The 16,275-nt window shown below is 34.2% G+C and overlaps 1 protein-coding gene across 1 annotated transcript in view; it reads right to left on the reverse strand.

Moving 5' to 3' along the window:
* The window catches only part of LOC140747604 (nose resistant to fluoxetine protein 6), an 89,376-nt gene that overhangs the window by 20,685 nt on the left and 52,416 nt on the right, over window positions 1-16,275 (reverse strand). Inside the window, exons 3-4 of the mRNA XM_073080161.1 lie at window positions 11,875-12,056; window positions 8,998-9,197 (exon numbers count right to left, since the gene is read on the reverse strand). Coding sequence (XP_072936262.1) covers window positions 8,998-9,197; window positions 11,875-12,056 — 382 coding nt within the window. The remainder of the gene's footprint in view (window positions 1-8,997; window positions 9,198-11,874; window positions 12,057-16,275) is intronic.

Consider the following 16,275-nt stretch of genomic DNA (forward strand, 5'->3'; position numbering starts at 1 on the left):
TTTATAACTCGGTAAAAACTAACGGTCTTATTCATAAAAAGTTATAGCACACTTATAACGTTGCTATAGTACGATTGTCAAAAAGTGTTATTCATAAACGTATTTTAGGCACTAAACCGTTCTATAAGCCTTCTATAACTTATAGAGGCCAGAACCCTACTATAACAGTGCTATAAGGCAAAGATGGCCGACTCTCATCAGCTGATTAGTGATTACTAACCTAATTTGACAATATGTTTTGAATAAATTTTAAATGGCAATGTCCGTTTTGTATATAAACTTGAAATAATCTATTTAAATATCCGATAAATAACATTATTATATCACTATTTCAAATTACAATGCAAATTTTACAAAGCTTAGAAATTATTAATAATCTAGAAAACCGTCCACTTCGAAGAACATTGCACCAAAGAGTGATCCGTTTTCTTTAAACGACGAAGACTTTCGGAAGCGTTATCGCTTTAATAAATCGACAGTAAATTTTATAATTGATCTCGTACGTAATGATCGTAAATTAGATCGCAGAGATCCTGGTACACCTTCTGAAATACAATGTTTACTGCCATAAGATATTGCGAATGTTTACAAAACGAAACTTAACAAAACATTTATATCCAACCAATTTTCACTCCTTTATCTTTTAACAACTTTTGCTTAATATCCTATTTTAACAAATAAAATATTTTTAAATTCGCGGTATTTACAAATACAATGACACTGACATGTTATTTGGTTTTATTGACAACGCATTGACAAGAATGTCAAGACAGAATATTTTTTTAGTACAAAATAATGTCATTTAATGATGTTTATCTATGGATATTTGTCAATTTGTTCGCCGAACTTCACTATAATGGCAACATTTTCATTTATAGTTGACTTTAGCGACACATTAGTTATAGAAGGTTTATGAATAAGCAATTTTATATAACGTTTTATAAGCTTATCGAACACTTTAACTAATGAGTGCTTAAAACCTTCTATAAGCATTTTTTATGAATAAGACCGTTAATCTATAAGTACCTACTGTTATTTACAGAGGGATAATACTTTCACAAATTTTAAATTCAATAAATTTTATAAAATGTAGAAATTCCAAGGTATTTCGAAGCTTTTTGTTTAACCACAAAATTATAGAAAATTGAAACGATGCCAAGTTTCCTAACTCTAAGCCGTAAAGTAAGATTTTCAATCATAAACTTTTACAGTTCATTGAACCTGTTTGGTTTGTCTTATCTACGAGTCCACTTTTGTGGACTTTATTCAATAATCTTAACATAATAGAGTATTTAATTCAATATAAATGATAAACTAATTTCCTTACTTACAACCACATCGATATAGTGAAAACAACATACAGTTTCTTTTCACAATCTTCTATATCTAACTTAACACTTAAACTCACTTACTTATTTTTTGTTTTTCCGAGACTTTCATACACATGCCCAACATTCGCTTTTCCCGCCACAATTCTTTTTTTCTTCTTTTTTATTGCGAATTGGGCCACTTTAATATGTGACCAGCATCAAATTAATGCTCCCGAAAGACTTTTAAAACACTGTTTTCAATATTTTGCATTTAGAAAACTATCCATCTCGCCCAACATTTGCTTTTCCCGCCAGAATTCCTTTTTATTGCGAATAGGGTCAGTTAAATATGTGATCAGCATGAAATAAACGCTCCCGAAATACTTTTTAAACCCCGTTTTTAATATTAAATATTCAGAAAACTGTCCAACTCGCCCAACATTTGCTTTTCCCGCCAGAATTGTTTTTTCTTCCTTTTTTGTTGTGAATAGAGCCAGTTAAATATGTGAATACTATGAAGTTCTCGCTCTAGGAGGACATTATAGAAAAATTAAATACTGTTTTTATTATTTTTAGAAAATAATATCTTATTTGTGAATACTCTAAAACTCAGTGAGGATTATTGCAACGCAATGCAGAAAACAAAGAAATAAAAATAAAAATTGTGTGTTGATTATTTTTTTAAAACAGACCAAGCAATAAATCTTTTGTGCATCACAAAGATTTATTATTTGGTTTCTACGAGTATCGTTGTAGGTGAAGTTTATAGTGTCTGTCAGTGCTTGTTGAAAAGAAAAAATACAGACGCACACCTTTACGTAAACGTATACGTCATTAAGTATCGAATAATATTTTATCTGTATTTTATTTGTATACTACATTTATTATTAGTCTGTGCAAACATTTTATCTTTCCAATATATGAAAATGAATGGAACGAGATAAAATCTGTTCGTTATTTGACAACGACACAATGGATGTTCGAATGGAACAAATTGCATTTAGCTGCAATGGAATCCAGACAAATGGAGCGCACTGATATGCCTACAATGTACAATAACGGAATGTATTTGAACTAGCTGTCTCCAGTAATACAATTTACATAGTTTGATGAATTCGAAACATTCAAATAAGCGCAGAATGAAATATTTTAACCGATTTCAATTAAAGGGGAGGTTTTATATAGACACATTTTTATTATCTTGCATTGATACAAGCTTTTATCTTGCATTGATAGTTCGTATGGATGTGAGGGTCAAACATACCCGCTGAATTTTGAGCCAGTTAACCCCAACCAATTGAGCTGGAACTTGTATATCTACACGTTTGTTTTCGATGATTCGATTAGTGACGTCATTCTAAATATAATATGGTGGACACTAATATGCCGGGGCATTTTAATGGACCCCATGATATGGGTATCACGTGAAAGGGGTTTCTGAGAAGAATACGAAAAATTATGTTACAAAAGAAGTTATTGTTATGTTACAGAAGAATTATTTGTTAATAATTTGCCAGATCTATGTGGTAAAGAGGACATAATGAAAATGCTAACTGAATACTGGTACTTATTGTAAGGTCACATTTATTATTATACCTTATTGCGTTAGTTTAACATTATAAAAATAAATAAAATTAAAATAAGTTTAAAACCTTTCACTCGAAAAATAATGCTGGCCACATATTTAAATTGGCTGTAACGCTGTATTCGTGATTTAAAAAAACAAAAGTGGATTATGGCGGGAAACGGCAGATGTCAAGGACGATGTTTTGTGGAGGTCATGGAATTAATAAAAATAACTAGCTGGATTCAAGTCTTTCATTGGAGATACCCCCAACATTATAAAAAGAACACAAAAAAATATTATTCAAGTAAAAACAAATGCAGTATCTTCATATTAAGCATAATAATAGGTGTTATTATAAATACAAAATCTGTAGGTAAGTATTTTTTCAATCGTAAATATTAATACATATTTTCTTATTTATCTGAAGTACCTATCTATATGCATATGTCAAAAGTAATTTCGAAAATCATTAAATTTTATGGAGCCCTGCCACTAAAATTTTATTGTACTATTTGTACGAGTAGCTTGCAGCCAGCATAAAAGCATAAATATTGTTTTAAAAACCAATACAATATAAATTTTCATTGTGTTCGACCGCAAAGAGTTGAGAATTCTATTTTTGTATTATCTGGGGGGAAACATTTCGCTCCGCGCTATCGTAATATCTTTTATGAGATAAAAATAAAGTGTAATAGATACAACATAAAATACGATGAAATATTTGTTTCACGTTTATCGATATTTGATAAATTGACCGGTTATCAATATAACATCACGGGAAACTGTTTTTCTTATTCCCCTGTTCGCACTTTGTCGACTGACAACTTGATTAGACGAATTGAAATACCTTCCTACCTACAGTAGCTGTCATTTATTCAATGAGAAGATAATAAATAATCTTGTGATGATTTGATTAAATTTCAGTGATTTATTTCCCAGGAGCGTCGCTGTCTTTTGTAAGCCGAAAATTGTATTGTTTGTTTATTTTGGTAAATTATATTATCGTTGCTTTCTTGAAATATAAGATTTTTATAACTAGTGTTCGGTCCATTCGATATTTTTACTATATTTATTTTCACGGAAATACAAACTTACAAACTTACTATGTTATAAAATATAAAACACTTTATAGCCGTTGCAAATCGCACTATTGCTAAAGTGTAAAGTGTTTCAAAGTGTAGCAGAGTAGTAAAGTGTAGTAAAAGTTGTACGATAATTTTATTATTTGTTTATTTTAATAAAATATATAGTCATTACCCTATTGAAATATGACGATTATTGTAACTAGTGTTCCCCCAGATGATGAAATTCGACCATAATCATACATTCTCTACTCCTACTAGATAAATTTTCATGGAATCACAAACTTATTAAAAATGTTATAAAAATTGAAACATTTTATAGACGTTGCAAATAGCGCCCTATTGCAAAAGTGTAAAGTGTTTCTAAGTGTAGTAGAGTTAATAAATAATTACCGAGCACCGGCACTCGGAGCCGGCGTCAGTGGCAAGCACTTACGATCAATCAATGTACAACTTGCTGATCTAACAGAATTTTAATAATGTAATGGATAGCCACCGGCACCAAGCAAATTTGTAAAATATTAGTAATTATGTGTTCATAACTTGGATACGATACCGTCAATGTTAAAAGTTATGATTGAAGTAATGTTGAATATGTTGAGACGTCGATATGACTTCAATTAAAGGACAGTGGACTTAAAGGGGAGTAAGTACCCAGTGCAGGGGCCCTGGTAATGCTTTGTAACCATAATTGCGTATCAATAAATGATTTTATTTCATCTTAACATTATTTTTTATTTTTCAGTAATAAAACCCTGCGCGGAAATATACGCGGGCAGTCGCAAAAGTGGTGGCCAATACATTATTGCCAATATACACCACTTAAATGTTTTAATATGTAGAAACAGTTGTAATTCGCTGTCATTGCTACATTAGCGGTAGAGTGATAGCAATTACGATTGCACGAAATTCATCAATTCAATCAAGCGCTAAGCCTTTGTGATCCGCAATCATGCATGCAGACTGCCTTATCAGGCATCAAATCTGACGCCGGAAATTTCAAATAGAGCGAGTCCTATTTGAAGTTCAATATGACTGCGTTTCTACCTCCGAAGACTTTTGAATTTGTATTCCACCTTTAAATATCCATGGTTTAACACATTCCAAAGCCCATACCAGTATAAATATATTGCTGCTCGGCGTGGTAATGATACCTCCGTATTCGAACCACAGAAAGGTGTACCACTTTAAAATGTTTCGGAGTGGGTAGGTGAGTAACATCTTAATACATTGATATTTTTGGAGTTTACTCCTTAAGAAACGATTTGAGTTATAAGGCCTGGTACGGAAATTTTATGAGGAGTAAAATCAAGTGTAACACGAAAAGTTGAGGAGTAACGGTAACCAAAATATGAATCAAGAGTGCTTTTATTAATTTAAAATACAGTAAGTTCAAATCCCATATGAAAGTAGTTATTACAATAAAAATAATTAGCAATATATAAAACATTAAAACGTCATTTGTTTACATTTTTGCATAAATTAAGTTATAGGTTTGATCATTTATAAACACTGTGAAAAATATGAACATTGGCGCCATAATATGATTAACAATCTTTTATGAACGTTTTTAAAGAAGAGTAACATATAAAATCAGTAAGCAATTGAATAAGATATAATATTAGCAAAATAAGTTTTTAACATAAAAAGGCTTTTGTAATTTACTGATATATTAATTTAACTTATAAAAATGGATGCATTGTTGATCAGCACCATCTATCAACGATAAACGGGCAAAATCAAAACAGTATTATTTAATATTTATTACAGAATTATTGCTAATGAATTATGTTCAAAATAAGTTATATAAAATTAGCAATACGTTTTAAATGAATTCTAGAATTATAAAACATTCAGAAACAATCCAAATTACATATAATAACATGTTTATTGAGTCTCATATAAATTTCATCCGTAAATTGCAACAAGGATATTTTATAGATGGCAAAGAAATTATAATTATTAAGTTTTAAGTTATAAAACGTTTAACATTGTTTTAAATATATTATATTAAAATTATATTATATTAAAATTTACTTTAATATAAACAATTATATTAAGTTACCATTATAATATTTGGAACCAAAATACATAGATTGATAAACTTGCAAACTTACAATTTATAAAACTTGCCACTAGATGGCGCTATTTTATATTATTTTGTAACATACTTTATGTAATACGCATTATTGAAGTAATATAAATAATCCGAATAATTTCAGATATATGTTTGTTTCTCTTATCATTTTAGCAGATGCGTTCATTTACCTACCCTTTTTTCTATTCGATATATATCATAATTATCATTCGTAAGGAGTAAACTCCAATCGTGCGTCGTAGCTGACACACACACACTTTTTTTTATTTAAGAAAGTTATATAAAATAATTACACTATATTTTTTTAGAAAAAGAAATTTTATTCTTGTCTCTTTCCTCTATCTTATTTATTCTTATTCTTATAATTATTCTTATAATATTAACATGAGTACCTGTAGCAATCCATTAGTAATAATTGTTCGCGGCGAGTCTTTACGTTTATTTTATTTTTGTCAAGAGAGTTATTTCTAAAATACTTATTTCAATGTGCACTCAACGTGCTAATATAATTAGAGTTATACCGCCTTGCTTCACTTCAAAGGAAAAACACTTATAATAAAGCAACTTCTATTTCACAAACAGCTATATACGAGTACTACCTCATGGGATTACTGTTTTACTGCAGTATGCGGACTTTTTACAATAAAGGAGTTGCGAGGTCAGTCACATTATTATAAAGCATTTTTTCTATTAATTTTTTAATAAAAAATAAATTTACGCTTAAACACAGTAAGGGTGGTAACAAACGAGCGACAGCCCACGTGAGCGACAGTCGACGATCGACGCCGGTCGCAGCCGTAGGCTGTCGCATGTATATTAACTCCCTTATGTTAATTATGTTATTGGTTCCATAAACAAACAAAGAAAACATATAAGGCATATATATATAACTGATATAATAGAACTGATATGATTTCGATCTTGCCTCGCCGGGTGTCAAACCTAGCATGCACTGCGTGGTAGAATAGCATATTTTGTAAAACAAGCATGGAGTTGTCAAATGGTAGCGCTTATTTCCGCCCATAGACATTATATCGACTTATCTATCTTATTATATCTTTGACCAGTTGCAAAAAGATCGCTAAACAAACTTTAATTAACATCCAATGGAAAATGTTTTCTCTTTCTCTACTTTAATTAAATCTCTAAAGTTGAACAATATAACGTATAATGCCATTGACGTGTACAGAAACTATTCGAATTGCATTATTTCGGCTTCATATGCTAAAAGCTTTGAATATTCACTGTTTCGTTGATACCCTTTGAGGTACTATTTCACGTGACAATTTCTGAACATTCATGCTTTATGCTCTGGTTCCACAAAAGGAATGGTAAGACGAGTTTGCATCAAAAATTGTTTATCTTTGAAAGAATAGTCATTGCCGGTAAGTACCTATGTACAGTATATTTATGTTTTATATTGTGGAGGTTTCTTTTTGTAGTAACGTTAAGTTTTAAAACGTGTTATGTGTTGGCCTTAACCGTAATTGTTAGGCATTCGCCTTAAACAAAATTATCTGGAAGACATCGGATTCTGTACCGGCGTCGTGCTGTGAGAAAGCTGACTCCGCACCTACATTGTCACTACATAGTCCCGAACGTGGAAACTCACTCTGGGTGCTAGAATCGCCCCAGCAAGTCACTTTGGTTAGTTAGTTATAGTTTAGTTTAGATTTATTTTAAACATGTACAAACGGTTTAAATAAAATACATATGTAATAAGCAATTCGGTCTTTCTGTATCCTGGCTGCTTCATCTTGACGCAAAACAAAAATGACGTGATAGTCTGAGTAATTAATACAGTAATTTCATTGACATTATTATTAAATATGATATTGACATTGATACCTCATTACCTAGATTTTTAATTACGTTGTAGTAGAAATGGTAATTATTGCTGGAAACAGCTATCCATTACAATGAAGCACTAAGGTCACTACATTTACGCCTTTAAATATCAAAGCGTATTTAGGGTGGTATAACACCACCTGCCCAATTGGTATATTTTCCCCGGATTTTTAAAGATTTGATATTTTGATAACTATCCCATAGATTCTATCGTAAGTTATGTAACTACAAAATTTCATTCTCTATTAAACCCCCTTAAAGAAAATTAAAAATAATTATTTATAAAATAATATTAGGCACCCCGGTGAAACATTTCATGTGTCTTAACAATCTGACATTTGGGCCATGTGATGACAGTTAGAATTTAATTAAGTACTTTGTTCCTAAAATACCGTAATAAGTTAATGTACATGTAGAAAAGCTTGTGGTGATATTCTCATTCGCCGTAAGCTGAGCGGCGGTACAGCGTGACTGACATTCCTGCGGACAACTCTTTGGAGCCCTTTGATACCATGTTTAACAGTAAAGAATTATTTGGCGACTTTTTTTATAATTCCACATACACTGCGGAAAAATTGTACTTTATAAATAGCTTTGCTCTCATCTTCACGCGCGCTCTCATCTTCAAATAAGTGAACTACTTATTTCGAAATTACAATTACAGCTATAAAATGTCTAAATCGTAAGTCGTAATCGTAAGGCAGGTAACTATAGACGACACAGTGATTACAAATAAAGAGTGTGACCATAAAATTCCACAATATGCGAGCAATATTTGATTCAATAAGGATTGGAAGATATAAAAGTAGCAAGGGAACATGCAGTCCTCCTCATGATAAATGGTAACTGTTATCTCAGATAAGATTACAGTCAAACTTGGGATCGGCTACATATGGATTAAGGACTAAAATAACCTCATAAGTTGCTATCCATGCTTTTCCTTTGAAACACAAGAACTGTTTTACGCTAGAAATTGTTGTAGTTGTGTTGTGTTGCAGACCTCTCCGTTTAAACCTTACTAGTCCTACCAGTTTTCTAACAATATTGTAACAAGTTATAATATAAACGTAAATGAAAGAACATAATACTTACACGAGTATATGAAACTTGGTGTCATGGAATATATTGTAGGATCCTGGCACAGGTCGCACGTATAACGTCTGCATAGTAGCGACGATGCCGGTAGCAGCTGCGCGCGCGCTGGCTGCGGTCTCCGCTGCAGCGAGCACCGCGCCCAACGCCTCCGAGCTGCACGACGCTGGGACACACTGGCCCACTAGCATCAGCCTGCTCTGGAAGATAAAAGTAGTGTTAGAGACTTAATTTGGTGGAAGCTTTATTAATGATACGTAAAAAATGATGGCATTTAAAAAAAAGATTAAAAAAGAAGAACAAAATTTATGGAAAAAAAAACCCACTGAGTTTCTTACCAGATCTTCTCAGTTGAGGTCGCGTTCCGATCCGGTAGTAGTTTAAGAAAAAATATTGTAACTAACAATTTGTAAGTGCCACCGTAGCCAATACAAAAATAAATATCTTTCATTTCATGTGAGCATGTAGATCATCGTGTTTAATGATCGCTTCAATATAAAGATCGGTATATAATCTTAGTATATTATTCAGAGACAACAACGCATATATTGTAGTTGTTGTTGTTGTTACAAACTATTTTGTTGACATCTTGCTTTGAACATCCCATAAAATGTCAAAAAAATAGTTTAGGTACATACCTACTGTTTTTTTTATTTATTTAAACTATTCTACCTAATAATCTACAACAGTTTATTTTTACCTTGGTTGTAAAGAAAATACCCGATCTATTATACTGGGCTCTTGGACTATTTTAAAGTAAATTTGTAAAAGTAAAACCACTAAACCACTGACCTAGACATTGAAAGTCAATAGCTGTGTTAAGCGGCCGGAACTTTTACAGCAAGTTAATAGAATTTAGTGACAATTTTGTTCCGAGCGGGTCTGTCTGAAACTTTTATATTAAAAGTTGGATGCCATTACAGGGATCGTCTATTCCCGCCTCGGAATCGCGTGTCACGGTACGCTAATCTATCCTGTTTCTATACGTAACTTATAGTATGTTTGTTTTCAATCCCCTGTTTACTAAGTATTATGGATAGCACCGAAAGTTACCGCGCCGCATTGCGTACTCTCTTTTCGCGACCACGTGGCCCTATTTTTCCGCATTTTTCCGCTTTTCACATCGCGCACCGCAAACCGCATACCCGCCTAGAATTAGTGCACAGAATCCAGAGGACCTGCCGAGCTGCAACTACAAGACCACAGGTACGTGCGTTATTCCATAGGGAAAGCTACCCAATTCTTCTTTCTCCGCGCTTTCTCTATTTCGCCTACCTAGTTCCCAGTGTGCACAAGTTATAGGCATCAAAACCGCCACCCCACTGTTCGTAACTATTTTTTGTATATCCTAAAGTACTATAAAGAGGATCGTGATTTTTCTACAGCTGTGAGGACTAATGGCCTGATTTCGTACTTGCTAAAAAATTACTACCATCTTATTTCTATATAGGCTATAAAGTACTATGAGGAAGGAGGTGATGAAGAAAATGTAATTTAACTGTAAAATTTAAGATTGAGTATGATATAAATGAAAAGACAAAGTGGAGTATAAAGATGGTAGAACCTTTTGTGGTTCGACTCCGACGGTACCACCGCCACTCCTATTTCTACCTAATAACAGCAGTGTTAAGCGCTGATGTGTTATGGTTTGAAGGGTATGGTAAGGGAGACATATTTTTCCGAGGCGTTCCAGTTTAGTCCTCAGGGGTACAGGCGCATCTGTGGCTGATCTAAGGTAGGAATCTAATCTTATCTGGGATTGATTACAGATGTTCACGAGCGGCAGTCACTTACCATCAGATGGACTGCATGCTCGTCTGCTACTCCTATATTCAAAAAGATAATATAACCATAAATCGAGTTCTGTAGAAATGAACACTGCCTTTATAGAGAGAAAATAATATTTTTAGAATTACATTGGAGAAGCTTTAAAACTGAGAGCGCACTTCGTATTAATTACGTTCGTATGGTCTCAATTAATGAACGATCTCTTTTTTAATTTTTCATCGTCTCTACCCACAGACTCAACTAAGTCATTGTTATTAAAATGTACGTGAATGTAGACGACAAATTTTCATTAGACCCTCTTTGAACAAATGAAAATAAATGCTAGGTATTTACGAAATTTTACGAAAAATTCTGTAAGCTTAAAGAAGCCCCTTTATATAATGATAAAGTATGCTGACCTATGTCATAAATATTTTTTCTAAATGTGAGAATAGGTGGTTTATGGAGGTACTTTAAGAATTACGGAGTTAACATTTATCGTCTTTTATAAAGAAAAGCAGTAAAAATGTTTATCGGACAAACCCTCAACCACCACAAAATACTACACCTGCAACCTATTTTTGTCTTATAACCCAAGTATCAAACGCTTCCGAGTTACAGTTTGGAAGGTGTAGTAAAGGAAAGACATTTATACGAGGTGTCCCAACTCAATTAAGGCTAGTAACACATCTGTGGCATACCTCAGATAGGACTCTGTTCCCATTCAGAGTTGATCACAGCTGTACAATAGCAGTGACGATTTATCATTTAGTGAACTGCATTCTCTTTTTTTATAATATAAGAGTAACAGACGAGCATGCAGTCCACCTGATGGTAAGTGGCTACTGCCGCCTATGGACATCTGTAATCAACCCCAGATAGGATAGATATCCATTACGCCTGAGGACCAAGCTGGAACGCCTCGGAAAATATATCTCCCTTACCCTTCAAACCAGAACACAGCGTTTCACACTGCTGTTATGAGGCAAAAATAGGTGTGGCAGTGGTGCCACCGGAGTCGAACCACAAACAGTTCTACCAGCTTCAACCTATTCCATTTCATTCAAAAGCTTAAAATTACACTTGTCACAGATAAAACCATATCCTTACTTCAGGTAGATGTTCAGCGTCCACAGTTAGGTTGATCTTAGCTACGTAGAAGGTTGTGGCGAAGGGCGGTGTCTGCGTATAATACTGGGTCAGCTGGAGGTCCTTGCAGGCGTTCTGCGAGCCCAGCCAGTACTCGTTGCCGAAAAGGATGTTGTTGCTGTACTGACCAGATGCATCTAGAACTGGAAAAGATAAAATTTTATATTACTAGAAAAGTCTTGGTATATTCATGGACCTAGAAGATTCTCTGTGGATGTGGTGATCACAAAGTTACATAAACAAGATTTATGAAAACAAAATAAAATTCGTAATTAATGTATAATGAGTTGCATATAGGATAAGTAAAAGCTTGGTAGCAAAAAAAAACAAAACAGCAGATTTATAAATCACACGCTATGATATATTATAATAATTAGATCCCCATTGCTTATAAGAGCAGAAAAATTGCTTGTAATTTGTCAGTTAAAAGCATTTTCTTTCTTTTTCCTTGTGGAAATTGCGGCTTCCTGGCTTTGAATATGCAAGGTTCTTCTAAGTCGTGCTGCTGGTAAAAACTGGTAACGCATAGACTTATGATTTTCTTTTATAAGCAGACGAGCATGCAATCCACCTGATGGTAAGTGGCTTCTGCCGCCCTGTAATCAACCCTAGATAGTATTAGATATTCCTTCCTGAGATCGGCCACAGATGCGCCGGTATCCCTGAGGTCTACGCTGAAACGCCTCGGATTACCCTCGCCTCAAACCATAACATAGCAGCGCTTGACACTGCTGTTATTAAGTAGAAATAGGTGTGACGGTGGTGCCGCCAGAGTCGAACCACAAAGGATTCTACCACTTTCTTGTTACAAATAAACAATTTTAGGGAAAAATAGTAATATAAACGATGCATAGTTAACGCCATATGGTTCACGGAACGTTGAGACCTCTGTCATTATTTCCTCGCTTGAGGCTCAATTTAATTAAGCAGGAAAGAGCAGTGGAGTGAACTTCCATTCTTTCCGTTCCGTTCCGTGCCACTCTTGTTGCGCGGGTCAAGGTAAGAACGATTACTGCCTCACTACAGCATGAAAGCATCCAAATTTTCAAAACAATTTTAATTTTACTGTGTTCGAGTACGGAACGGACGCCCAAAAAAGTATTTTGCACAATTCCACGGTAATGAGATTCATTTGTGATAATATTATGCTGAAGTGCGCGGTTTTAAATCTCTATAAACCATATTATAGAGACTGTGATGAGTATTTATGATGCAATGTCGAAGGTGTGTTCATATAAAAATTATCAGCACCGATAAATAATTATGTATTTTAATATTACGTATTCTTGTCAATTGATCGTAATAAGACAAGAGGTTGATGATGAACACGATGACAATGACGATGATACAATTGTAGAGAGCTGTTCACGTATAGACTGAATACTACCTACTCTATTGACTAGCTGCCTGATGTATGAATCGCAATTGAGCGAGGAATGCTGTTCACTTAAGTAGACTTTTTAAATCTCTCCCGTCAACATGCTTTCGTCTATAAGCGATGGTCACTTAGTGCTTACACTTTCATCGAGTGGGTCGTAGGTTCGTTATGTTTGCCAAAGAACCCTACTTAAACCTTCCTTCATAAACGCATATCTTTATACTCATTTCCTTCAACCAAAAATCAATAACACTGCAATACGCGTTGCTAACTAAAGGATTTGAAAATACTAAGTTCTTTTAATAATTAATGAAGCCGCCACTCACATGGCTGTTATAAAAAGCCGCGCATTTTTCCTGCAAATTGCAATATTTTAAAACGCTAACTAGCTCGTGCCACCCTCTGACATCGCCAATCCACTTGATTTATTACATTTATTAAATCAGTGAAATATTGCCCGCGTACAATGAGACATTTAGATCTAATGTCATTTTAATAACGCCGTGGGAAGACAGTGTAATTTTAGTAATTTATCTTGTCGTCGTCAGTTCGCTTAATTAACGAAATATGTGTTATTATGCCAGTAATAAGATGAATGGAACGTATTTTATTGCATCATTAATTGAGACCACCATATTGGTGTTGAACATTTACGTGATTTGGTGTGGTAAGGTTTACTTTTTCGAGGCGTTCCTAATCCTCGGGGGTAGCAGCGTATCTGTGACTGACCTTAGGTAGGAATATGTAATCCTATCTGGGGTTGTTCACATATGTCCATGGGGGCTAGTAGCCACTTACCCTCAGGTGGACTGCATGCTCATGTGCTACTTCTATATTATAAAAAAAAGATTAAGCTCTATTTCGCGTGTATCTAAGAAAATCGCCGACGCAGCTTCGGAAACGAGCGTGAAAAAAAACAAGGTGTATTACTCAAATTTCGAGAAGATTTACCACTAATCAATATGTTAAAAAATATAAAAAAACAAACCATAGACATTACTTACAAATCTATAAAAAGTCAGCAATTCGCATCGCGACCTCTAAGGCGTTAGTACGTGGTAAGTAAAGGACCTAAATTCTTTCCATTGTATATCCCTCTCCATTGTTTAATAACTTGAAGGTGAGCAATTATACGAATAGGATTACCATTACAAGGAAAATATGAGTTTTACAAAAGCTATTAATCTATCTGTAAGCCGTAGCGTTCCGTTAAACTTGGCCCGTGAAAATTTAATTCGTAAGTACAGCCAGATCCAAAAGTAGATGAACATACATACATAGAACCATATTCTAAGAATACTTTAAACCATTAAGAACCTTATCCTAAGAATACTTACACACTAGCTGAACACAACTAGCACCATAATTAGGTGAACGTCGTAAAGTTTCAAAAGTAGATGATCACTACAGCGTCAAAAGTAGCTCAACAGTGACATCATATAACGCGACGTTAGCTATTTTGCACATACGGTGTTCAGCTACTTTTGACGCTTTAGTGTTCATCTACTTTTAACATCATCATCATCATCATCATCAACCCATTACTGACCCACTGCTGGGCACGGGTCTCCTCTCAGAATGAGAAGGATTAGGCCATAGTCCACCGCGCTGGCCAAGTGCGTATTGGTAGACTTCACATACCCTTAAGATTTTTTTTTTTTATAAATCTCTCAGGTATGCAGGTTTCCTCACGATGTTTTCCTTCACCGTTTAAGCAAGTGATAATTAATTTCTAATACGCACATTAATTTGAAAATCAGAGGTGCGTGCCCTGGGATTTGAACCTCGGACCCCTCGATCGAGAGGCCGCGTTTCTTAACCACTAGGCTATCACTGCTAGCCTACTACTGCTACTTTTAACACTTTACGATATTCATCTAATTATGATGCTAGCGGTGTTCAGCTATTTAAGAACGCTTCGATATAAAGGTATTTTTAAAATGTTCATCAACTCTTCTGCTTCTGAAGCTGACTGTACTTGAATTGTTTATGCTTTCAATCTTGTGAAATGGATATGTATGCAGGCTGCGCCAATTTTCCTCGTGGAATAATAACAGACTACTTTATATGTCTTGAATATCGTAATATTAGCGTTTTTTACGTTTTTACGATAATACGGTTGCACTGAAGCATACTGATTGCGTTGTGTAAATAGGAAATATTGTGGAAATTAGCGCTAATAAGTAATTAAATAATTCATGAAAATTATATGATTACTAATTACGTGTGAAGTTGGAAAGAGCAAAGATTAACGCTCAGGAATGGGGCTCATGTTTGGATGCAACTAATCCTTGTCCAAAGATAGAACATATGTTTGGTTGCAGTATGGACTTAAGAACCTATTTAATTAATTTATTAGTAAATAGGTCTATGTGACCATCAGAAGATAATTAAAAGGAGAGCATTAGCTTTCAAACTCCTGTCCCATTTTATTCTTCGACCACTAATGTAAACTTATATTTTACGTGTTTCTTTTTCTAGGTGTATACGGGTCCGACACGCAAAGTTGACAACGCCCGGGTTCAAATCCCGGTTAGGCAGGTATCGAAATGATGAATAATATCTGTTCTGGGTCTGGGTGTTTGTGTATTCGTCTATGTGTGTGTCCATGGTGACCACGACACCTGGAGTGCAGAAAGCATCTTATAATTGTACTAATATCACACACATACAGTGTAGGCTTAGTAACAGGATCTCATTATGTACGGGCCCCTAAAACGTTAAAAACCTTATACAGGTAAAAATATAAGTTATACAATTTATATCAAATCCTAAGTAAATATGCCGTCGTTGCTAGTATTTAGATAAGCCCAGTGTAATTATATCCCGCGATTTTTGTTCGCAAAAAATACTTTGCTAAAAACCTGTCTATTGCACGCTCTAGCTTAAAAACAAATTTTCGCTTATTAAAAATTGCGGATCTCTGGTTGTTCTTAATTAAAAACTTTATGCAAAGTTATTTTGTACATTTTCTAAATACTTTA

The sequence above is a fragment of the Epargyreus clarus genome, unplaced genomic scaffold, assembly GCF_041222505.1.
Source record: "Epargyreus clarus isolate Ecla_fem2 unplaced genomic scaffold, WU_Ecla_fem_2.2 ptg000014l, whole genome shotgun sequence".
In the NCBI taxonomy this organism is placed as follows: Eukaryota; Metazoa; Arthropoda; class Insecta; order Lepidoptera; family Hesperiidae; genus Epargyreus; species Epargyreus clarus.